This window comes from Carlito syrichta, unplaced genomic scaffold (assembly GCF_000164805.1).
Source record: "Carlito syrichta isolate Samal-C Ts95f unplaced genomic scaffold, Tarsius_syrichta-2.0.1 Scaffold307683, whole genome shotgun sequence".
NCBI lineage: Eukaryota > Metazoa > Chordata > Mammalia > Primates > Tarsiidae > Carlito > Carlito syrichta.
The window spans coordinates 709,181-733,393 of NW_007251779.1; the positions used below are offsets into that span (position 1 = coordinate 709,181).

At 37.9% G+C, this 24,213-nt stretch overlaps 1 protein-coding gene across 2 annotated transcripts in view; it reads left to right on the top strand.

Moving 5' to 3' along the window:
* XRN2 (5'-3' exoribonuclease 2) overlaps positions 1–24,213 on the top strand; it is a 79,062-nt gene that overhangs the window by 49,243 nt on the left and 5,606 nt on the right. For both annotated transcript variants that reach the window (XM_008064546.1, XM_021715792.1), the window contains 6 exons: positions 375–454; positions 1,654–1,710; positions 8,383–8,451; positions 8,535–8,666; positions 9,668–9,795; positions 21,641–21,704. In XM_008064546.1, coding sequence (XP_008062737.1) covers positions 375–454; positions 1,654–1,710; positions 8,383–8,451; positions 8,535–8,666; positions 9,668–9,795; positions 21,641–21,704 — 530 coding nt within the window. The remainder of the gene's footprint in view (positions 1–374; positions 455–1,653; positions 1,711–8,382; positions 8,452–8,534; positions 8,667–9,667; positions 9,796–21,640; positions 21,705–24,213) is intronic.

Sequence of the window (24,213 nt, forward strand, 5' to 3'; positions counted from 1 at the left end):
CCTCCCCCTAGCCTCTGGTCACCCCTCTTCTATTTCTATTTCTCTGTGAATTTGCTTTTTCTTAGTACTTCATATAAGTGGAATCATTACAATACTTGTCCTCTGTGTCTGGCTTATTTCATTTAGTGTCATGTTTTCAAAGTTCATCCATGTTGTAGCACGTATCAGAATTTCATTATTTCTTATGGCTAAACAGTCTTCTGTTTGTGTGTATGTACCACATTGGTTTTCCTTCATCTAGTGATGAATATTTGGGTCATTTGCCCCTTTTGGGTCTTTTGAATACTGCTACTATTAACTGGTGTACGCATGTCTGCCTAAGTCCCCATGTTCCATTCTTGTGAGTATATAATCTGGAATGGATTTTTCTACAGCCAGTGGATGTGCCACCTGAACTGTGTCATGGGATTCAGGGAAAGTTTTCTTTGGATGGAGAAGCTGTTCTTCCAGATCAGTAAGTGTTCATTTGTATGTAATTAAAGCGATTGGAAGAAAGTTTAGTTAGTACTTTTTTCTTATCTAAATGTGTATTTTCTAGTAGTAGTGAGAAAATTATATTTAAAACAAAACAACCCTGTTGATTAAAAAAGGCTTGGATTCAAAGCCCAGCTCCTCATCGTAGTAACTGTATCACCTTGTGCAGGGAGCTCTGGGGGTTCCCTGAAACCCTTCCAGGGTATCCAGAAAGTCAAAGTGATTCTCATAATGATACTAAGATGCTGTGGTGCTATTTGCTTTTCTTACTATTTTACTCTTGAGTGCACAGTGGAGTTTTCCAGAGGCCATATGTCATAAGATTGGATCTTAAGGGATTGGATTAGAAGCAGAAAAGAGAATCCAGCTATTAGATAGATACTAAGCCAGATATTAATGAGATTTTCAAAAATGTTAAAGTGATACTTACTTTTGTTTTGCTTTGTAAAAAAAAAGTTGTTTTTTTATAAAAATGTTAATTGTGTTAACCTGTAATAAGATTACCTTTAATTTAGTATTTGTAAAATTTCTTAGTCTTAATTTTTTTTTTTTTAAGATTACAGTCTCACTCTGTTGCCCAGGCTGTAATGCAGTGGTATGATCATAGCTCACTGCAGCCTCCAACTCCTGGGCTCAAGTGATCCTCCCACCTCAGCCTCCTGAGTAGCTGAGACTATAGGAATGCACCATCATACCTGGCTGTTTTTTTAGTTTTTTGTAGAAATGGGGTCTTGCAACATTGTCCAGGCTGGTCTTGAACTCCTGGCCTCCAACCATTCTCCTGCTTCAGCCTCCAAAAGTGCTGATATTACAGGTGTGAGCCACTGTGCCTAGCCACATTCTGGTAAACTCTTGGAATTGTCACAGCTTAAAATTAGATTTTGTCAGTCTAGTGAATGCATTTTGTGGTTTATAGCTGCGTTTCTCTGATTACTGATGAGATCGAATGCCTTGTGGTTAATGGTTAACCATTTCATTTATGAGGGACCTGTTATGTTTTTTTTTTGTTAAGTAATGTTTTCCTCTCTTTTTGGTTTGTAAACCCATAATTGTTTTCTGTTTTAGAGGTGATAGACAAGGAAGATAGGATCAGCCTAACAAACATGGCAACATCTTTCTTCCACTTACCTGAATAGTTACAGTTTACAAATAGATGCTTCTTCTCTTGTCTCTTTTTAGAGTGGTATGTTCTCCCGTTCCCATGTTACGGGATCTGACACAGAACACTGCAATCAGGTAAGTTTTCCAAAATTCTTGGCATTCACTCAGAGCACCGCTCTGAACTTGTGAACGTATTGTAAAAGACCTCTGATTCACAAGGAAATGGCGGCTGTTAATCCACCCGTGCTTTGAGATTGGAGAGTCCCTGTGCTGTGGACCTCAGAGCAGAGCCTCTTGACTTTAAATTATGTATATTGTTAAGGTTACTGATTGAAGAAGCTGGCTTATCTGTTTTCTGGTTTCCCCTGACAACCTCTAATTCTTCCTGGATTAGGAAAGTGGGAGGTAGAAAGTAGGAGTTTCTAGTAGTTTGTTATATAGGAGCAAACAGAACTCTATACCCCAGTGGCTCACACAGCTTTACTATATTATAACAGACCGTTTTAATTCTGTTTATAATCACAGCCCTGCAGAGTTTAAAAACAAAAGTATTTTGTTATATGTTTTCATTAAGATAGGATGCATTTGGGAAGATTTTTATCAGCGATTATTATAAATTTAAAGGGCTGATTTCTGCTATCTCGAAAACCTTTGTAGGCCTCAGTTCTTCAGTGCTGACAGCATTTTCTACTGAATAAAAATGATGTAAAGTGTAATGTCTTTTTAGAGTAAAAATCAAACTTACTACATTTGTGTAATATAATGACTCATCTTGACAGCAGAGTTTTGTTGTCATTTTTTCTGATCTTTAGGCAAGGCTAAAGCAAGCACAGCTCAGGTATTCAGTAATTTGGTAAAAGCTTACTAATCCTGAATCTTCTTTTTTCACCCATTTTTGTTTCTTTCCCTCTCAGGAAATATTTTAGGTTTTACTTAAATTTCCTATTGTGAAGGATAAAGATGCTTATTTCCTATCTTTAATGGATTTAGGTAGTAACTATTTGTCATTTTAGAAAGACTTTTATTTGAAGAAAATTGTGATTGTGAGTTTGGAAAATCTTCCCGAATTAGTTGCTTTAATCTTTACACACACTTTTTTGGTGTAGGTTTACACATGATATGTCCTGGCTCTCTGTCTTTGTGCTCTTTTGTTGAGGATGGAGTACAGAATTGAAAGCCGTGCTTCTAAGCCCATCACAGACAATCTGGCTCTCACAGATCCAGTGTGGACACTGTGTATTAACCCTTGGGGGTCTCTGGTTTGCATTGAAACCTTGACGTGCAGACCAAGTCACTCCATGGGTTCTCTGGATTGTCACATATTTGCTTGCGCTTCTCAATTTTTATGCGTGTGTTCAAGGGCTTTCTTGCCTGACCCTCTAGAAATAGTTAATTCTACTTAACTTTCTAATTAGGATGGAGAGGCCTGCCCTAAGGAGAGTTTCAAAATTAATGGACAAATCCTGGAATTTTTGTTTGGATGATATTGGTGTGGTGGTGGTGGTGGTGATTGGTTGGTTGTTTCTGAGCCTAAAGGGTACTTTAGTATTTGGTACCTACTGTGTTGACAAGATTATTAAGTTTATTAAAACAATTCCCAGATCTAGGTGTCTGTTCAGATATAGGTTTTAAGTAACTTCATAATACAGTTGATTTAATTGAGTTAATGTCCTAAAGATTTGTGAAAGACCAAAGTTAATTTTTATCTTATGTGAGGTAATGTTTAATGTTTTTTCTGATGGGTAATGTTGAGGCTGAGGTCCAGTTTATTGCAGTTTTTGGTGTGTTTGGTTTATGGCTTGGTGTGTATTTCAGCATTACATTTGCTTTATAAAGAAAAACCTGGAAATGCAGCCTGTGTTGTCATTTGCCAACTATTTCCATTTTGACTCCTGGTACTTTTTCCCCTTCCCTATTTGGATACATCCAGTGTCCCACTCTATATTTGAGAAATTGTTCCCTCAGGTTCAGTTGAGGTCAGTTCTTTTCATCGCTTTCAGTCTTATCTGTAGTATTTAGAAAGTATATTATACAGGTGATTGAAGTCTCTTAAGTTCACAGAAGGACCCTTGCAGACTGTGGTCACCTCTGACCTAGGAGATGATTTCCCCCTCCCCCGATTCCATTAATCATCCAACATTTTAGTAGCTTAACTTGGAGTAGAACTGAGCTATCCCCGTAATTTTTCTTATTCTGGTCTTTTCCACGATTACAATCTGCTCAGATATTATTTTCCAAACAATTCTTTGTTAACTTTATGTAAAACCTTCTGCCTGTGATTTGTAAATTTCAGAAAAAGTCATCCTTCAGTCTGCTCATTGAAGGGCTAGGTGGACATACACATGCATCTGCTTTTCCGGGACCTGTCGTGATCTGGCGCCATGGCTCTGTGTCTGGGTCCTCAGCTCCTTAAGAACACCTCCCTCCTGCCTCGGCTGGGCCCTGCAGGGTCACTGCGACTCCCACCTATTCCATCCATTGTTCTGAGTGCTCTTCTTTTCTCTGCCTGCTGTGCCCTGCCATTTGTTGCTTTTCTTTTCTTCAAAAACGTGATTTCTATATATGTTATTTTCAAAAATGCAATTTCTCTAGGTTTCTATATATGCTATTTTCAGCAATAGCGTTGTTACTTTTTTCCCGTCATAGCACCTAGCCTATTTTTAAATACATGTAAAAAACTCAGTTATTCATGGTGTTGGAGCCAGGGTTTGCCAAGGTCTTCCAGGAGCCCAGACTTTTTTCTTCAAAGGAATGTTTCTCAAATTTCCTGTGTTAACTTTTGGATGAATCAGGCAAGGTATGGAATGTTTTATCTCTTCAACAAGGTTTTTAAAAATGTGGATTTGTGTGGAGATGGGTTTTTTAATGTAACCATTCTTGCAGTATTTGTAAGGCTCATGGTTGGCAAGCAGATAACCTGAAATCAGATGCCTGGAGGAGGTGGAATGTTGCATCAGCAGTAGACTTGGTGGAGAAAACCCTTGGGAGGGTCTGTGCTCACTGCCTGTGATACTCTGTAGGTCACAGAACCGTTTAACCTCTTCGGGTGGAATGGCGCAATGCTGTAAACTCTTTTAAGTGTTTTAAAATGTCAAGTGTGTGAATCATGAAATTTCCCTGCAAGAACAGTTTGCATTGGTGTGCTGATTTAGCACTAATTGTGGAACACATCAAGGAAAGGTAGAGTAAAAATGAAGCTTGGTATTTGGCACTTTCTGCTTTGTGAAGTGTGTAGTACTCTCTAACAGCAATAGGACTTAAAACAGCACTTCTAAGGATACTTTTTAAAGTGAGTCGAATCAGAAAAAGGTGGTGTGTGTCCATTCCTTTTCTACAGAGATCCAGCTTCGGTATTTGTTTCTTACCGACAGTGGTGGAAGTGCCGCTTGTGATACACGTAAATGCGCTGCTCAGTCTCCTTATTCTCAGCCGTGCTTAGGTTCTAAATTTTACTTATTTTACCCTTGGTGTGTTTATGAAAGGTTTTTGATTTTGACTTATTTTGCCCTTGGTGTGTTATGAAGCTAATTAGTTGGTTAACATAATGGGGAGGCTACCTGTCTGCTATGCGGCCCTCCCAGAAGCCAGCACTGGGGGAGTTGACACTCTCCATTTGAAGAAAGTAGAGACAACTACTTCTCCCATGTACAGAATCAGATGAAACAATGTAAATCTGAGCACACACTTTTTCCCATGCTTCTTGGTGGGGGGTGAGGATGCGTCTCTCCTTACTGCCTACCCTCCCAGGATGAATTCTATAGTTCATCTCTTTTGTTTCTGATGGTAGAAATATCTGTCAAAGGGTAATCTGTATTTTTTTTTCCTTTAGTGCTCAACCTCTAAGAATTTAATGACATAAACCTGAAAAAAAAATGAAGGACTTTCAAAAGTTTGAATCCATATGAAAAACTACCCTTTGGGTCTTTGCTTAATGGGCTTCTGCCTTGTCTGTGTGTTTCACTTTTAGGAAGTTTGTTTGAGTCTGAGTTGTGGTTGATGTTATCACACTGGAAAAAGACATTTCTAAAAACATAATAGATCTTAGCATATATATTTTTTGAACAAAATACTAAAAATCTTTCAACTAGTGGAAGGTTAATTCATTTTAGGAGAGAATATATCTTCAAATTGTTCTTAAAGATTTAAGGAAAAAGAAGGTGTTGATACTTTGAGATCATAAATAGTGTCCTTGACTGTCTCCTAATGGTTTGTACTTAAGCATATAGGGGAGAAGGGAAGATCTTGGAGATTGTTTTCCTGTTGTCTTAGAAAGTTTTTCCCTTTCCAGAGAGTGAGCATGAATAATGGAATTTTAAAAACAACTTTATTAATAATAAACTGTGCATATATAATAAATACAGTTTATTAATAATAAACTGTGCATATATGACAAATACATGGATTTGTTTTCTCAAATGTTAGTTTCATCTGTCTTAATAAATCTCTCATTGTAACCATTATTCTTCAGGAGTGATTATCCCTGTAACTTGGGCTTCTCTCTTCTCTCTGGGAGCTTGTTAGTCTGGTTAGTATGTCCCCCCACTTCCACCATGACACCATGGATGATGCAGTGGATACTCTAGCAATTTGACAACCTGTTGAGAAGCCTGCTGACACACAGACAATAGCTCTGAAACACCTTGACTGCAAGTCTTGCTTTATTACCAATATTCTCTCTTTGTCTCTGCAGAGTCCTATCGAGCCAAGTACTTCACTACAATTTTTTCTGTCATTCTCTTAAACTTTTGCCACCGCCTGTCCTACTCTGCCCTGTCCTGTGCCACTTTGCCCAGTAAAGAACATTTGAGCTAAAGTTAGTTGCCAGTGAAGAGTGAGTTGTATGAGGAGCCAATTGAGTAATGAAGTATTGTTCAGCTGTTCTTGAGCTCATTGTATTTTTATTGTAAGCGAAGCTATTTTTGTGTACGTAAAATATACAGTTAAATCGTACTGCAACAAACATTTCTGTAGAGCAGATGGACCCTAGCTGTTAAAGTGGCAGATTTCAAAAAGAAAAAAAATTAGCTGTCTAAAAATGTCAGCCAGCTCAGTAAAATCTTTTTTTGTGTGTGAAACCTTTTAAACTAAAACTGTAATCTAATCATTGGAGGAATTTTGAGAAATAAAAAAAAACAACAACAACATGAAGGAAGGGAGATGGTGACTATACAGAGAACAGCACTGATGTCCTTTTGATGAATATAGGTTTTATCTGCCATATGTATGTGTGTTTTTCTCATGTCATTTAGTATTCTGTTCCTAAATTTTAAAAAATACCATCCACAGATTCCATTGTTTAGGAAGAATCTGAGTTCTTTAACCAATCCGCTATTGTTTATACACTTAGGTTTTACTGTCTTTCAACATTATGAATTAATAGCATTGTAAGCATACTTAAGTGTGATGTATAGCTGGAGTCCTAGAAGAAGCATTGCTGGCCAGAATACTCATATACTTTTAACCCCTTGGGATACACACACACACACACACACACACACACACACACACACACACACACATATACCCCACCACCAGAAAAGAAGTTTGACCCATCTTATACTCAAAATCTGAGTATATAGCTTTTTAAATAGGTATATATGTGTCTTTTCAAATTATGACCATTTCATTTAAAAATCATATACTAGGAGAGAAGGGCAGAGGGTTCCAGCTGGGAAGTTGAGTGTTGTCTTTGTCTTTTTGGAATTTTTTTTTTATTTAAAGATATGGGGTACAATTCAGGGTTAGGTATACAAATGGTCATTGTACAGGTAAAGCTTGGGCCTCACTTGGGTCTCCATGTCACCTGGTTTGAGATCAGGTACCCTTACTGATGAAGTGTGCCCCCCCCCACTCCCTCCCCTGGCAGTTTCCCACTACTGCCAATCCCTTTCTTACAGTGTTAGGGTAAATGTCCAGGGTTCACTTCTGAATGAGAACATGTGGTACTCAGTTCTTTGTTTCTGTGATAGATCACTGAGTATTATATACTCTAAATCTATCCAAGTTGCTGCAGAGTTCATAATTTTGTCCTTCTTTATGACTATGTAATATTCCATTATGTATATGTACCGTATTTTTTTAGTCTAGTATACTTTCGATGAGCAACATGGTTGGTTCCATGTTTTTGCTATTGTGAATAGTGCTGCGATAAACATGCATGTGCAGATATCTTTTTTGTAGAATAATTTGAGTTCCTCTGGGTATATTCCCAGAAGAGAGATTTCTGGGTCATATGGGAAGTTGATTTTTAGATCTTTCAGGGAAAAAAAATCTAAAAATTTTTCCACAGAGGTTGTACTAGTTTATACTCATAGATTTCTTAGCTATTCGTGTAAATATTTTGATTTTGGAAATGTTTCATTTACTAGTGTTTATGTCTTTTCTTTGTTGAAGTAAGAACAAACCCACCCTAAGATGCTAGGGGTCTTTGCCATGGAGTGAAGCAAATGAAAGGCACTTTATTTTTATTTTTTGTTGTTATAAACGTCTTCAACTTATCTCCAGTAGCATATTGAAATGTCTCAAGGGTTGAGGCAATCTCTTATTTCTCTGCCATCCCTCACATTAGATAGAACATGGCTCTTCTTACAGAGATGCTTACATGAGAGCAATATACAAGGAACTAGAGGCAGTTGGTGAAAAAGAAGATACAAGTATTCAGGCATTTGGCAAAACTGCTGTTTAAAATAACTTTTGGAGAGGACTTTTGGATTTTAGTTATTCTATTTAAACATGAAAAATACCTACATCTACATAATAATTAAGCCAGACTAATATAATTAAGTAATTTAATTTTTTTTTTTCCAGTATTAATTTCAAAGACCCACAGTTTGCCGAAGATTACGTTTTTAAATCTGTGATGCTTCCAGGAGCAAGGTAATAGCAGTACACGTCCTAGGTGCATTTTGTGCACGTGATGTTCATCCCTGTAACCAAGTATTGTCTCTTCTAATGGTCAGAAAGCCAACAACAGTGCTGAAGCCCAGTGACTGGGATAAGTCCAGCAATGGGCGGCAGTGGAAGCCCCAGCTGGGATTCAGCCGTGACCGGCGGCCTGCCCACCTGGACCAAGCTGCCTTCAGGACGCTGGGGTAAGTCACAGGTTTCCAGCCCTTGTGGATTCTGCTTCTTCTGAAGCATCCCATAAAGCAAGTCAGTGTTTATGCCACAAATACTTTTTTGTTTTTTAAAATGCTGAATTTATTTTCATGTATATTTTTGCCTCCCCACTATTCCCATTTCTGACCACTGCTACTATTATATCCTGTTAGAACCTTCCATCCATAACTTAAGTCCAAGCAAAGAGTGAGGCTTCATCTTTAAAAACTAAGCAGGTATTTTTGGCAGCACATTCTTGTATGCCACAAATAACAGACCATAAGATACAACTATTGTACAGATATTTTAATAACTGATACTTTTCTACTTCATTTTTAAAAACTTCTCTGTTTATGTGGTGCATGAGAATTCTATTATTTTCTTTCCCTAAGAAGTTTTACTATCTTGAACTCCTGGACTTAAACAGTCCTCTTGCCTTAGCTTCCCAAAGTGCTGGGAGTACAGGAGTGAGCCACCATGCCTAGCCGCTGAGAAAGTTTTAGATGAGCGTAGTTATATGCCCAGATATTTCTAGTGTGTTGTAATCTATAATACTGGTACTGAGAGGAATGTCTAGTAAAATAGGAGACATCAGCATAGTGAAGTATTCTATAGGAATACATATTAGAATCATGAAGACTGAAGAAAGGTAGAGGGAATTGTTCAAAATAGTAAATTGGAAATCGCAAGATATAGAGTTGTAATGTGTACAGTGATAGCAACAGCATGGGTCCATAAGGAAAAATCTGAAGTATACTGTAAAAAAAATAAGACTCAAATTATTATTTTTTTAATAATGTAATTAGTAAATACTTCACCCTTACCATTGTGTAGTTTTGAACTTTAATTATAAACCTTCTTTTGGTTTGTGTTATCTTTATCACATCTACTAGTGAATATGTGGCTATGAGCATTTGTTTGATCTGTGTCAGCTGAGACATGATGGCTAGATCTCTGTATAATTTTTTTTCTTGTGTGTGGGATCCTTGTATAGCCATGTTATGCCGAGAGGCGCAGGAACTGGCATTTACAGCAATGCTGCACCACCACCTGCAACCTATCAGGGAAACTTATACAGGCCACTACTGAGAGGACAAGCCCAGATTCCAAAACTTATGTCAAGTAAGTTTTTACTAATCAGTTATTTCAAATTGTAAGTTAAATATCACAACAAAAATTGCTGTCTAATCCTCATTGTTAAAAAAGATTTGTGACATCAGTGCAGAGACAGCAGGCTTTAAAAACATGAATTGAAAGAAAATAACTTGTGTAAAATCTTATAAAAATTTAATCTGGTCTGTATATAGTAGACTGAATAGTATGATTTGGATTTCTTCCTTATCTTTGCTTATAAATCTATTTCTGAGTTAATGCCTGCAGAATAAGGTATATGGAATTGATTGCTAGTTATTCCATTAATAACAAGTATTTGGACAGTTAAATCGGGTGCACTGGATAACAAAGGTATCCCTTTCTGGATTCAAATTGTATTTCAGTAGTACCTAAGTGATAACCAGGAGTTGCTTTAGATAAGACTATATCTTTAACCTGTGGTTCTGTGAAGACTCTGACCTTTCTTTGATTCCTCTTAAGTTGTGGACAGTTCAGAAATGTTAACCATGAAAATAATTAAAATGGCATTTGGATTGCAGTGAGAAATGGAATAGATCATTGAGTGTTAGACTTCATAGATATTACATTATATCCCCACTTAATGTTATTTTTGAGCTCCATGGCTGTGCCTATTTATCAAGGAAGTATAAGTCATGTGCCAGGTTCTCAAAGTCACATTGAAACCTTTGCCTCCATTCCTGGTTTTCTGGTTGCTGCACAGGTGGCTTAGGAAAGAAACTGGCAAGAGGCTAACATCTGGTACATCGGAGTGATGTGTCATTTGATTTATTTTCTGAATGCTTGATGTATTTGAGAATGCTATTCAATTGCAGACAACTCTCATGACTCTTTTTCAGCCAAAGTTGTAGTTATTTAAGAAAGTGCCAGCTTAGGGATGATTGTTGGTAGGTATTTATGCTGTGTGTCCAGCATGGTTTTAATGCCAGTTAAGTTATGAATCATTTTTTAGCCCGAAGCCCAGCTTTTCCAGATATAGTACCCAAGAAAAAATAGTTTCCATAGGTCTTGGGTTCTCAGGACCTGTGTTTATTGTGCATTTGCTCTGTCCCTCTCTAGTGGTATGGCCTGTGTAGCTTAATGATATTGACTGGAGCTTTGTGAACCTCTATCTTAAAAACTATGGACTTCAGCAGCTTTACTGTTTTTAGTGAGGCGCCGGGGGGTGCAGAGTTTAATGAGATGCAGGAATCTGTTTGGTGCAGTGGTTCCGTAGCAGCCTTCCCTAAGATTTAACAACTGTATTTCCATATATTCAATGTCAAATCATATCACATGTGGCAGGAGACTAGTCACTTTTCAGAGCTATCGCCATTCATTAATAAATGGTGAAAGCTTGTCTAGCTGACAGAGCTATCACCATTCATTAATAAATGGTGAAAGCTTGTCTAGCTGACAAAGCTGTTTTAAAGCCAGCTGTTTGCTAATACATTTCTTCTTATGACTCTTTGCCACATGGATACCGTGGCCTTCTGCTCCCAGGCTATGTGGTCCTGTTGCAAGAAGAGAAAGAGGTCAGAAGGTTTGCCAATTTATCAACATCACATCACAGATAGAAAATTTCATGCCCTTGGGAGCCTGCAGTTCTTTAGTTATCGGTCTGCTTTCTTTGGAAATAGAAAATTGTTGTTTGTCTGCATCTGAGCATTTTATTTCACATGGTGGAGTCCCCTCTCTACTTTTATCACTTTAGGTGAATAACTTGTCATTTGTCATTTTTGTAGCTGTTATTAGATCTAATTTGTACTTACAACAGACTTTGTAAATACAAGAGACTTTGGTTACCATCTAGTCCACTTAGAATATCTTAATTTCAATTTTATCATTAAAAAATTGGGAGATGGGTTTTATAAAGTAGTAATTGACTTAGACCAAGAAACAAGTGGCCCTCTCTGCCTGATGACTTGTAAACATCAAGCTACCTGAGGATAGTGCTGGAACTCGTATTTGACATGTTTTCAAAGAGGGTAAGATTAAAGGGGTTAAGAATGAGGGCAATGAAAAAGTTTCTGGGGAAGAAGACAGCAAGAATATGATACTTAAATTGAGCTAATGAGGGGAGGTGGCATTGGTGATACTCCAGGCTGAGAGAAAATAATGAGCTTGAAGTATATGGCAGGAATTTGGGTGACATTAAGTTTAGTACAATTGATAGAAAGTTAGCCTGGTAGCCTCAGTTGGAATAGATTATGAGGAAGGGGAAGCTGCTATTTTCCATTTTTAGTGATGATTTAAATATATTTAAACTGTAATACATGTTAATTGAACAAAATGTGGTATATAATAGTAAAACATAAAAGGCAAACATCCATAATTCCACGGTCTTGAACTAATAAGCAGTGTGTCTTTTTTTGTCTTCATATGTGCAATTTTTGAAAATTGGGCTATTATGCCCATTTTTATGTAGACTTTTTATTAAAATGTAGCATATACAAAGTGCCAGTTTGAATTTTTATGAAGTAAACATAGCCATGTATACATCACTCAAATCAGGAAATAGAAATTTACCAGTCCCCAGAAGCTCTCCTTGTGTCCTTCCCAGGAGCTACCCCTGCCCTCTAAAAGGACCACGTCCCTGACTACAATACCATACATTAGTCTTCTATTTTTCTGTTTTTGTTTTATGAGTTGGGGTCTCAATCTTCGCCCAGACTGGAGTGCAGCGGCACTGTCATGGCTCACTGCAGCCTTGACCTCCTGGGCTCAGGTGATCCTTCTGCCTCAGCCTCCCAAGAAGCTTAGACTACAGGTGAATGCGACCATGCCTGGCTATTTTTTTGTTGTTGTTGAGATGAGATCTCGCTGTGTTGCCCAGGCTGGTTGCGAACTCTTGGGCTCAAGCAATCCTCATGCCTTGGCTTCCCATACTACTGGAGTTACAGGCATGAGCCACTGCACCTGGCCTATTCTTGGATTTTTTTTTTAAACCTTATCTAATGGACTCTTATACCTTTTTTAAAAACTGCCTTCTTTTGTTCTATATTTTCTTTCAGATTTAATCATGTGACTGTAGCAATGGTACACCCATTTTCATTGCGTTACTATTCCATCTGTGATGGTATTGCCATTATTTATCTGACTAGTAGGAGTGTTTGGTTGGTTTCTGGTTTGAGGCGGTGAAATAGGACTGCTGTGAGGTTCGCGTACCTTTGATGCACGTGTGTAGACACTTCTTTCTGATGGGTGTGTGCCTAGGAAGAACTGCAAGGCTACGGGGGTGTGCGTGTCCAACTCTAGTGCATGGAGATGTCAGGCACGTTTCCCAAATTACATTTAGTTTGACCCCATTTACATATTCCTAAGCCGTAGAGGAGAGGTCTAGTTGCATTCTGTTTACTTCTAGCTTTTCTGCTAGGTAGGGAGTGGTATCCACTCAGGTTTTAATTAGCGTCTTCTTGATTACTAAGTTGACCATCTTTAAATGTTTTCTGATCATTTGAATGTCTTGCTTCTTTCTTTCTTTTTTTTTGAATTGGGGGTCTCACTCTGTCACCCATGCTGGAGTACAGTGGCATGATTATGGCTCACTCTAGCTCAGACTCCTGGATTCAAATGATCCTCCCACCTCAGTCTTCCAAGTAATTAGGACCTATAGGAGTGTACCACCATACCCTGCTAATTGTGAGTGTGTGTGTGTGTGTGTGTGTGTGTGTGTGTGTGTAGAGATGGGGTCTTGCTATGTTGCCCAGGTTGGTTGGTCTTGAACTTCTGAGCTCAAGCAGTCCTCCTGCCTCAACCTTCCAAAGTGCTGAATGTGAGCTACCATATTAGGCCTGAATATCTTTTTGTGTGTGATGTAGTGTTCAGGTTTTGTCTGGTTTTCTATTGGCTTGTCTTTTTCTTTTGGTTTTGTAGGAGTTCTTTTATATTCTGGTTATGAGGGGATTTTTTGTGGTGGAAATATCTTCTTCCACTAGGTGGTTTGCCTTTTTACTTTTTTATTGGTATCATATGATGAATAGAGGTTTATATCAGCATTTGGGGAATATGGGTGAAGGGAATGTGGGAATTCCTTGTACTCTTGTAACTTTTAAGTTCTCCGAAATTGAAATTGTCACAATAGAAAATTAAAGATAAAAAGAATTACTTCTAGATAATTGATATATTTTGATGTTTTTGTAAGATTATCACTTAAATATCATTTTCTAATTGCTTATATATAGAAATAAAGTTGATTTTTGAATGTTTATATCTAACAACCTTACTAGATTCGTTTTTCCTTTCTTTGTTTTTTTTTTTAAATCTTGGAGTCTCACTCCGTTGCCCAGGCTGGAGTGCCATGGCATGTTCATGACCACCCCAGTGTTGACTTGCTGGGCTCCAGCAATCCAGCTGGAACTACAGGCACGCACTGCCACACGCGGCTAGTTTTTTATTTTATTGTAGAGACAAGGTCTTTCCAAGTTGCCCAGGCTGGTCTTGAACCCGCAAGCTCAGGCAGTCTACTCGCCTCAGCCTCCCACAGTGCTGGAATTATAGGCTGAGCCATGGAGGCCGGCCTAAATTCATTTTTTTCTAATAGTGTTTGTGTTCTTTTGAATTTTTTGCATACACAATTATGTCATCTGCAAGTAGTGACTACTTTATTTACTTATTTACTAATCATAATGCCCTTTGGGTGTTTTTTTCTTGCTTTATTGCACTGGCTAGGACCTCTCATAATTAAATAGAAGTGATGATGTTAGATAGCCTCATTTCTTACCCAGTGAGTCTTGAGAAAACTTGTAACACTTCACTATTAAATATGATTTTGCTGAGTTTTTTTCCTTTATCAGATCAAGGAAGTTCCCTTTTATTGCTTGTTTTTAGTGGATATTGAATTTTATAAAATACTTTTTTCCATCTGCTGACATGGTATATGAGTTAAAAATTTTTTTTTTTCTTCCACTTCTGTTAATGTGGTGAATTACACTGACTGGGGTTTTCAATTGTTAAACCAACATGTCATTGCTGGAATAAGCCTAATTTCTGGGCTATCATTCTTTTTATATGTCGCTAAATTCTGTGTATCAGCATATTGTGGGATTTTAAAATTCTGTGTATTAGATTAGTTTCAGTGCTTTCCTTTTTTTTGGCATATTCTGGTGTAGGGTTTTTCTGGCTACATAAAACAAGTTAGTAAGTGTTTTCTGCATTTCTGTTCTCTGTGTGGGTTATTGTAGATTATTGTAAGATTGTCATTTCTAAATCTGTAGAAGAATTCAATAGTAAAACCATTAGCAGTTTGGGTTTAGAGATTTCTTTTTTTGTGAGTTGTCATCTCACTCTGTCGTCCAGGCTGGAGTGCAGTGGCATGCTCACGGCCACCACAGCCATGACCTGCTGGGCTCAAGCAGTCCTTCCTCAGCCTTCCAAGCAGCTGGAACCACAGGCATGTGCCACCACACCCAGCTAATTTTTTTTTTTATTGTAGAGACGAGGTCTTGCCAAGTTGGCCAGTCTGGTCTTGAACCCCTGGGCTCAGGCATTTTTCTCACCTCTGCCTCCCAAAGTGCTCAGATTACAGGTGAGAGCCACCACATCTGGTTTAGAGAGTTCTTTATAAGACGGTTTTCAAATACAGATTTAAATTTTTTAATGGGGGCCATTCACATTCACACTTATGCTGATTTTGATAATTTTTCTTTTTTTAAGGAATATGTCCATTCTCAAATTTCAAATTTATTGTCAGAAATTGTTCATAATATGTTCTTAATCTCTTTTTAATAACTGTAAAAATTCAAAATGAGTGTTTTTATTGATTAGTGTTCTTACAGCCTGTTTAGTTATATGAGTTTTTCCCCACTGAATTAACCTTTGGCTTTGTTGACTGTTTTTCTTTCCCAGTTTATATTTGCTTTCTATTAATTTTTGTGTTTGTCTTCTTTGTTCCCTTCTTTCTTGGAGATTAAGTTCATATTCTTTTTTCTAACATTTTGAGATGGAGACTAGAGTAATTTATTTTTTGTCTTTCTTTTCTCATAAATTTCCCCTTCCAATTTAGCGTTATCCCACAGAGTTTTGTGTCATATGTTAATTATCTTTCTGTTGACTATTTTCTAATTTCCATTTTTTAATTATGTACCCATGGTAGAGGTATAGTGCTTAATTTTTAAATATACAGAACTTTTCTAATTACATATATATATATTTTTTTTTTTTTTTAATTTTTTTAAATTTTTAAAAATTTTTTTGAGTTGGAGTCTCATTCTGTCGCCCAGAGTGGAGTGCAGTGGCCGCTCCCGGCCACCGCAGCCTCAACCTGCTGGGCTTCGGCGATCCTTCCGCCTCAGCCTTCCAAGTAGCCGGAATTACAGGTATGCGCTACCACGCCCGGCTAATTTTTTGATTTATTGTAGAGATGAGATCTCGCTGCCAAGGCGGGTCTCAAACCCGCGGGCTCAGGCAATCCACTCACCTCAGCCTCCCAAAGGCGCGGGATTACAGGCTGAGCCACCGAGCCTGGCTCTAATAATATTTTTAAATGTGTATTTTTTCTTAACTTCAGGCTAAACTTGAAAATCGTATTGCTTGATCAAAAGACATTCTTTCTAGACTTGTGGTTAATATTTCCACAGTAACCTTTAAATAAGAGTATACCAATTTATACTTCCTACAGTAACATGTTAGGATGCCTGATATTCCATTTCCACCAATACTAGGTGTTCTCGTTTTTGAAAAGTTCTTGCTAATTTGACAAGCAAGGAATAGTGTATCTTTGTTTTAAGATATACTTATTAAAATTGCTGCTTTGATCATATTTTTACTGGTCAGTTTTTCCTTCCTGAGTTGGCTGTTCTTTTCCCTTGCTGTTTTAATTTGGGTGCTAGTCTTTCTCTTTCTTTATGAGCTTCTTAAAGCTCTTAAGCAAAAGGGTGAACCAGTTACATCTGGTTACTTTTCAGAAGCACACCTCCAGGCTGTTCCAGTTAGGGAGAGATGATGATGGTCTGAACAGGTCTGTGGCAAAGTAGATCTGGAGTCGAGAAGGTGGGAGGTAAAGGGCTGAAAGTGTGGATGACAGATATGCAGAGCAAGGGGAAGAAAGGGATCCAGAGAGCCTCATGTGTCTACTGTGGATGCCTGGGTGGCCAGTGAGGCCTCTGCAGAATTTGGTAACCCAGGAGGATGAGGAAGGAAGAAGGGACATGATGAGTGACTGTGTGAAGGGCGAAGTGCCTGAAAGACAGGAGAATCATCTGCCATGACTCCTGCTGCCATCCCCGTTAGGAGGTGATGGGAGTCAGGTCTCACCTGCTGTGACTCCTGAGATATCCACTCTCAGGTGGTATTAGGATACAGGTCTAACCTGCCCTGACTCTGGCTGCCATTTGCTGTTAGGTGGTATTAGGAGTCAGGGTCTTGCTAAAGAGAGAGGATATAGCTGAGGAGAGAAATGTGGGGGTCATTTGCATATAATCCATTTGAATAGGTTAATGAATTTTAATTGCCCTTGGTTATAAGACAACTTAGGAAAGCTTGGGTTATGAGGTTAGACTTCCTGAAAGGCAACCATGCCATTTCACAAATCATTCCCTGATATCTTTGTAAGAAATGTGTTGGATAAATAATTAGAAGGTCATTGAAGGATGATAAACCCGGACAAATGCTATCAAGAAAGGAAGTCTTACATTTTGTGATGTCTTTCCCAATATTGTTTGCACATAGTCTGACATATGATTTAATTTTTTATTTTCTTTTAGTTTGCTGTCATTAAGACTTTGCTAGCATATATATTTTGTGGATTGAGTATTTATACAGAACTAGTCCTCACCCATCTATCAATCTATCTTTCATCCATTCATCCATCAGTCTACCCGTCCATATTTATCTGTATCCTGTTCTAGCTTTTATCTGATCCTTCTATTTATATTTTTAAAATACCAAGTCTTTGGGGATAGTATTATCCTTTTAAAAAGAGCAGGGATTCAAATGCTTTAGCCAAGATTTTTTTTCTCATTTTCTCACCATTAATCCTGTATTTGTCAAGATGATTACAACCAAAGTGTGTGTTATTTTCTTCCTGTCTTAGATATGAGTAAGCTTTCAAAATTTTGAAAGTAGTGGTCAAATCTCTAATCTTATCTTCTTGTAACCCTAAGTTTCTGAGCCTCCTAATTGAGAAGCACAAAAGTTGGGTGTTGTTCTCCTCTGATCCTTCTGAAATAAATTGATGTGATGTGTCGTCTTAGCCAACAGCATTAAGTGCATGTGAAATAGTCCCTGGCTTCATTCTGTCCCTTCACAGCCATGTTACCCCAGGCAGGGTTTAGTTCTTGCCCCACTTTTCTCATCGTTAAATTGGGACAGAAATAAGAATACCTATCTCACAGAACATCCAGAATAAATGAATTTAAATCATTATTAGCACTTAGAATAGTACCTTTGCATCTAGTAAGTACTATGAAAGTATTAAATACATGATAAAAGATCAGCTTTACTTTATACAGAATTTTGAACTTTAAAATTTGGTCAGAAACCATTTGTGTTAGTAAAATTGAGATCTGAGCCATTTAATGAATCTTTTAAAATATTTTTAGTATAACTATTTTCTTCACATAGTGCAAAATTACACTCAGGAAGGGCTATTTGGTCAAACTGCCAGCTCTCTGTCAAGTGTCTGCTGTGGGTGTTTCTTCCTATTGGTGTTTGATTTGTCTTTGATGTGTCTGTTTTTGGCTGATGAGTAATTGCCTGAGTTCTGATAACTTGTTGGTGTCAAGTGCAACTCTGAGTATTCAGTATGCATAAAGCACTTAGTTTCTGTAGCTCAGAGAACCTTAGATGTGACTTCTCTTCATTTCATTCGGTAAACTTGTCAATTAGCTGCATGTGAAAAGTGATTTTTGATTAGTGCAGTCAGTAAACATGGAGTCTTTTCTGTGATTACCACGCTGATTAGGTAAGTTGTCACTTGAGAAGCTATTGGCAAAGCTTGGTTTATGTAGTCTTAGAGCTCTAGAAAAGAGATAAGTTTTTTAAAACCAAAGGAAAAAATTAACTATCATTTTTCCACTCCCGCCTGTACCTTCTGAAGTGCAATTCACTGTCTCAGAATTTTTTTTCTTCCTCTCAAATGGATCTTCTGTTAGAGCCATACAAATGAATGATAATAAGTTTGTTTTACTGTCTACTTCATTACTTATCAGCCAGGAAATATTGCCGCTTTTTGAATACTTAAAGGCTATATATATTACTCAGGGCCAAGTGAAGAGATTTGCTTAAAGGTAGCCTCCTTGAAATTTTTCCTTGATCCTTTTCACTTTTCTTTTTGGATTGAAAAGAAAGGATATTTTAATAATTGTATCACATTTTTTTTTTTAAGTTTTGTAAGTTTTACGTGTGCTGAAGTTATGTGAAAAAAATTGTTCTGGAGTTACAAAATAGTAAATGGAAAATAGGGAGGTGCCTGGCTTACAGACATGAGATGCAAGGAACTTGGGCTGTTTTTTAGGCACTTACGAGTGTACAGGTGAACTGTTGAGAAGCACCCCCCACTCCCGCTCCCAACAAAAGCATCTCTATTTAGTGAACTTAACATTCCAGTTCTTCTTAGGAATATTGCTGTGCTTCATCTAACATGTTGCCTGTTTGGATACAATGATGTGCATTACTCAGGGTGATGGCTTTCCCTCCATTTGTACTTTTTCTGGGAGCAAATAGATAAGCTTTTCTTTTCTTTATTTTTCATAAGACATTAGGATAAGTGTTTCTGACTGTTTCTCTTAAGGGAGATGGTGTCTTTTTATTGTCTTCATTCAATTTTAAATTTATTCGTGATCCATTGTGGAAACTTTTTTAAGTACTTTGGAGAGTGTATATTCTGTGACTGTACCATACGTAAAGAGACTGTGGAACCAGAATATGGAATTAAGTCTTAATGGTAAAAAGGGATGTGTTTCTAGGGTGACCACAGTGATTCTGGGGCATGTAAATTAGAGGCTGACACAGGTCTGAATGAAATTTGCTGTATGTCTTGACTTTTGTTACATTAGCTAATTTTGCATATGTAAAGTACTAAAGTACTAAAGTAAAGCGCTAAAGTAAAATACTTCTGGGTACATTTTAACGATTCTCACTAAAGCTAATTTTTGTATGTGATCTGAATAAGCCAGTAGACTTCAAGTGTAACACAGTAATAATCAGAAAAAGTGACCCAAATGTTGATTTTACTTTCAGTAGATTATTTTCTCATAAATGGCAACTCATTGGAAATAATGTAATATGTTGAGGTTAATGTATCTTATTTTCCATAGGCATAAGCTACACACTTGCTATTTTAGTAAGAATTTCTGGTTTTTACCTCTTTAGAAATTTTATTTTATATTAGTGGATAGTCTTTAGTAGTGATTCAGAACTCACTCTGGACCTAGATGAGGAAACTGTCTTCCTCCATTTCTGTGGATTGCAGTAATTAGCTTCCTGCATTTTCATTTGGGCTTTGAACATACATGACATGTTTGATGACCACTGAGAGAACTCTTCAGCACGTTACTCAGTTTGACAGCTAGTAGTTTGGCTTTTAAGATATAAAAAAAGGAACTGGTTTAAATTAATTAGAGATGCTGCTTTTCTTTTAATTCAGAATGGAAATCTGCCTACAGGTGGCAGCTGGCAAGGGTGTCCCAGTGCATCTCTGAGAGGAAGTTCTGGGTGTGGCTGCGGGAGGCCTCCAGCCCGGTTGGCCACAGCAGAGGCGCACTGGCTGTGGGGGCTGCAGATGGCTGCTCCCCTGTGGTGTTCTGCCCACCTTTAGAAAACTGTCTTCTGTCCAGCATTCTCAGCCATGTTGAGGTGGAGCAGAGGTCGCCAGCGGTGTCAAGCCATCTTTGCGAGCAGCAGATGCTTTCCTTGTTTCGTGTTCTTTTTTTTGTGGGTTTTCTAAAGCATGAGTCTACTTTTTTCTTTTATTTTTTTAGTAGAATGATTGCTTTTCTTTTGGGAGTGGTGGTTTCTAACCAGAGATAAGCTCTCATTTTTCTTTAAGAAAGTAATTTTGAAAAGCATATTTCTAGTTTGTGTTTCTATTAAAATGTGAGCCTGAATACATTATAGTAAGCCTTGTTGTCCTTGGTCTCCGGAGTCTAGAGGAGGTTACTGTCTTCACATGGTGAACTTATTAGACAACTTCTGGAACCAGCTGTTTTAATCAGGCCACAGCAGACCCCGCTGAAGGGCGGCGAGGTGCCTGGGAGCTGCGGGTTGGAGCACTGGCCCGCTGAGCTTCGGCCGCCCTCTCATGTTTCAGTAGGCTTCTATAATGGAGAGAAACCCCTGCATTGTTTCTCCTAGTCAGATGTTGCTGCTGTTCAGCTTTGTGTTAGAGGAGAGGTTTGATGGTCAGAACACAATGGAAAAGTGGGCCCTTCATGGGCATAAGGTCTTCCTGCGTTGTGTTGGTGAGATTGAATGGTTTTCACATTACGTACCAACAGCAGTTGACATATTTAGGAGGAAAGTGTCAGGAAGAAACTTCTAGTAAAGTTACTATTCGTTCAGTTTGTATTTATGGAGAAGACCTAAATCTTTTCCTTTTGCACCGCATTTAAATTATAAAAACTACAAACACACTCTCTTTCACACATAGCAAGAGAAATGCGTGAGTTTAATGGCCAAGATTACTAAAACTATGTTTTGTTATCCAAGGAAAAATAATGAAACAAAGAATTTGCTGTCCCTGTTGGTTGCGTATCTTTTTACATTTGTGCTTGTGTTATTATGATACTAGTTTGTTTGGTTTGTATTTTATCTTAGATTTTTTTTCCCCCAAGAAATTTTGATTATAAGACGTGTGGTTAGCTGAATATTGATTACTTTAAAAAAATCTTCTGTTTAACTTTCCCTGCTTCTTTTCCAGATATGCGGCCCCAGGATTCCTGGCGAGGCCCTCCTCCCCTTTTCCAGCAGCAAAGATTTGACAGGTAACGATAAAGCAAGCATGATTTTGAAACACTTTGGGCTCTATGGAAACTAAAACCTCTGTGACTTGAAACATATTTTTTCCACTAAAGTCAGTTTCTGCTGCACCTGTCCTTTAGGAAAAGTACATAGCTTATGCTGTGAATTCAAAGACTTCTGTTGATAGCCTTTGCTACTTTTCTTGGTTCTTGGCCTTTATTTTATTGATGCTTTTGAGATGCCCTGAAAAATGCAACACAGAGAGCTTAAAACTGTATTAGGTTTTGGTCAGGCTAAACAAATTTCTTTTTAGAAGGATTGTGCAGCTTAATGAGGCATAACTAATGGTGTTCCACTTTTATCATTTCTGCGCGGGCAATGCAGCGTTCGTACAGACCAGCCATTGATTCTTGCTACAGACCTCTTGAAGTCCTAATCAGCTTCCTTGGTATAACTTTTTCAGGACTGACAAGCCTATTGTAGGGCAGTGTCACTGTAGGTCAGTAGTTATTAGTTGCCACTGAAAACAGTTTCTTTAACTACTTAAGACTGAACTGAATTAAACGCAGAAGGGACTCAGAAGAGGATTATGGGATCTGCAGTCTAATAAGTACCATGGACTAGGAAGAATGTGACATGGTTTAATAACAAGGGATGTTTGACATGTGTTCCTTCATTGATAAGTTATGTGCTTCTAAGTCAGATGGACTCTGCCACGACAAGACAGCTAGGCATGCTATGAATAATTATATTAACATCTGTAGAATCATTTTAAAGGGCAGCTTCACAGTACACCATTTCATGATGGTTTTGCCGGCATTGATAAATGTAAGAACTAAACCCCATCCTAGTGCGGCTTCCTTTTTTGCCTTCTCAGTTCAAGTCTGTTTTATTTCCGTCTCCTGTGCTGTTTTAGCAGTGAATAAAGTGTTTTTATAAGTGTAGTTCTAATTGCTGCTCCCTTTTAAGAAAACTTTGTCATTCTTTAGACTCCAAAACTTCAACCCATTGTCCTTCAAGAGCATGAAACAGGAATCCTGTTATTCAGTATTTATTGTGTAACTATTTAGTGCAAGTCTCTAGTGTGTAATAGTGTAACTATTTAGTGCAAGTCTCTAGTGTGTAATAGTGTAACTATTTAGTGCAAGTCTCATTAAATTTAATACAAGTGGCAGTGTATTTATGTCTTACCTCAGGTATAGGTGCTCAAAGCCCACATTATGTGCTATTTTATTGTCCTCAGAGTTGCAGCATTTCCAAACAAACAAAATAAGGGGTACATTTTTTCTAAATTACTAAAGTGCATGCTTGGTTTCCCTCTTGTTGCTCACTTTTTAATATATTTATAATAATCGCTAATATTTATTGTTTACAAAGTGTTAGCACTGTGTTAACATCTTTTTAATGAGCATGACTTCATTTATTTCTCCAGCAACCCATTGGTGGCTTTTTTCTTGTTGTTGTTGACATTTTGACAGATGAAGAAACTGAGACACACACTATTCAGTTGCTTACCTAAAGTCACTCTTTCGTGTCATTCTTTATCAAGAAACTTCTCACTGATCAGAGTATTTACTCCGAGCCTAATTGAAAGCCATGGGGACTTCACAGGGAGTAAAGGCTCTGTGTCCAACTCTGAGACCCACAGCTGTCCTTTCCTCCATGTTTTACTAAGATCTTCATCCTTGTCCCTTACCTGACCCCAGTGTCCTTCGGGTTTTGTTCTTATTCTACCCTAGCCAAGTCCTGGCAGTCCTCTGACTGACCTTGTGAACCCACCAGGTTAGGGACATTTTTTGTGGGTATATTTTTTGATTTAGTATTAGTCAGATATTTAAAAATTATGTCTCACAGCAAAAGTTAAATGTAAGCATAATAAAATTCTATCTTAAAAGTTTTACATCATTGTCATTTAAGAAATAAGCCAATATTATAAAGAAAACTAAGTTTGAACTGAGCCATTCTAAGCTTCCCCCCATCCTGTTAGCAGAGAGATTTCATGCCTCGTTTCTGTAGCAGTTGTCAGTCCAACATTTGTCATTCCAGCCATTTGGACCTCACAGAATATCAGTGAGAAGTGTTTAGATTTTGCTGAGATGTCACAGCTAGCAGGCAGTAGAATTCTTGTGTGAACCAAGTTTCTCTAATCCTTAGTTCAGTACGTTTCCCCCGCACCACTCTGAGTGTTGAGAATCCTGGTAGAAAAGAGAATTTTGCGTGTGTGCTTTTTAAAAAACCATACAGTTTCTTGAATTATTTTCTACCGTGAGACAGTATTTAGAATCCGTATGCTCATTTAATTTAAAACTGCAACAGAAACATCCCTCCCTCTCTCCCTGCACACAGACAGCCTGGTGGTAGTGTTCTTACTGAGCAGAGATGGGCAGCATTTGCATTACCTTTGCCACTTGAGCTTTACCATAGCGGCTTCTTGCTGGTGGGGACCTCTCTTTTCTGCATGTGCAAGGCATCCATTTAGTTTTTGACCTATTTTTGTTAAGTTCAATTTGTTTTCAAAAATCTTTAGAAATC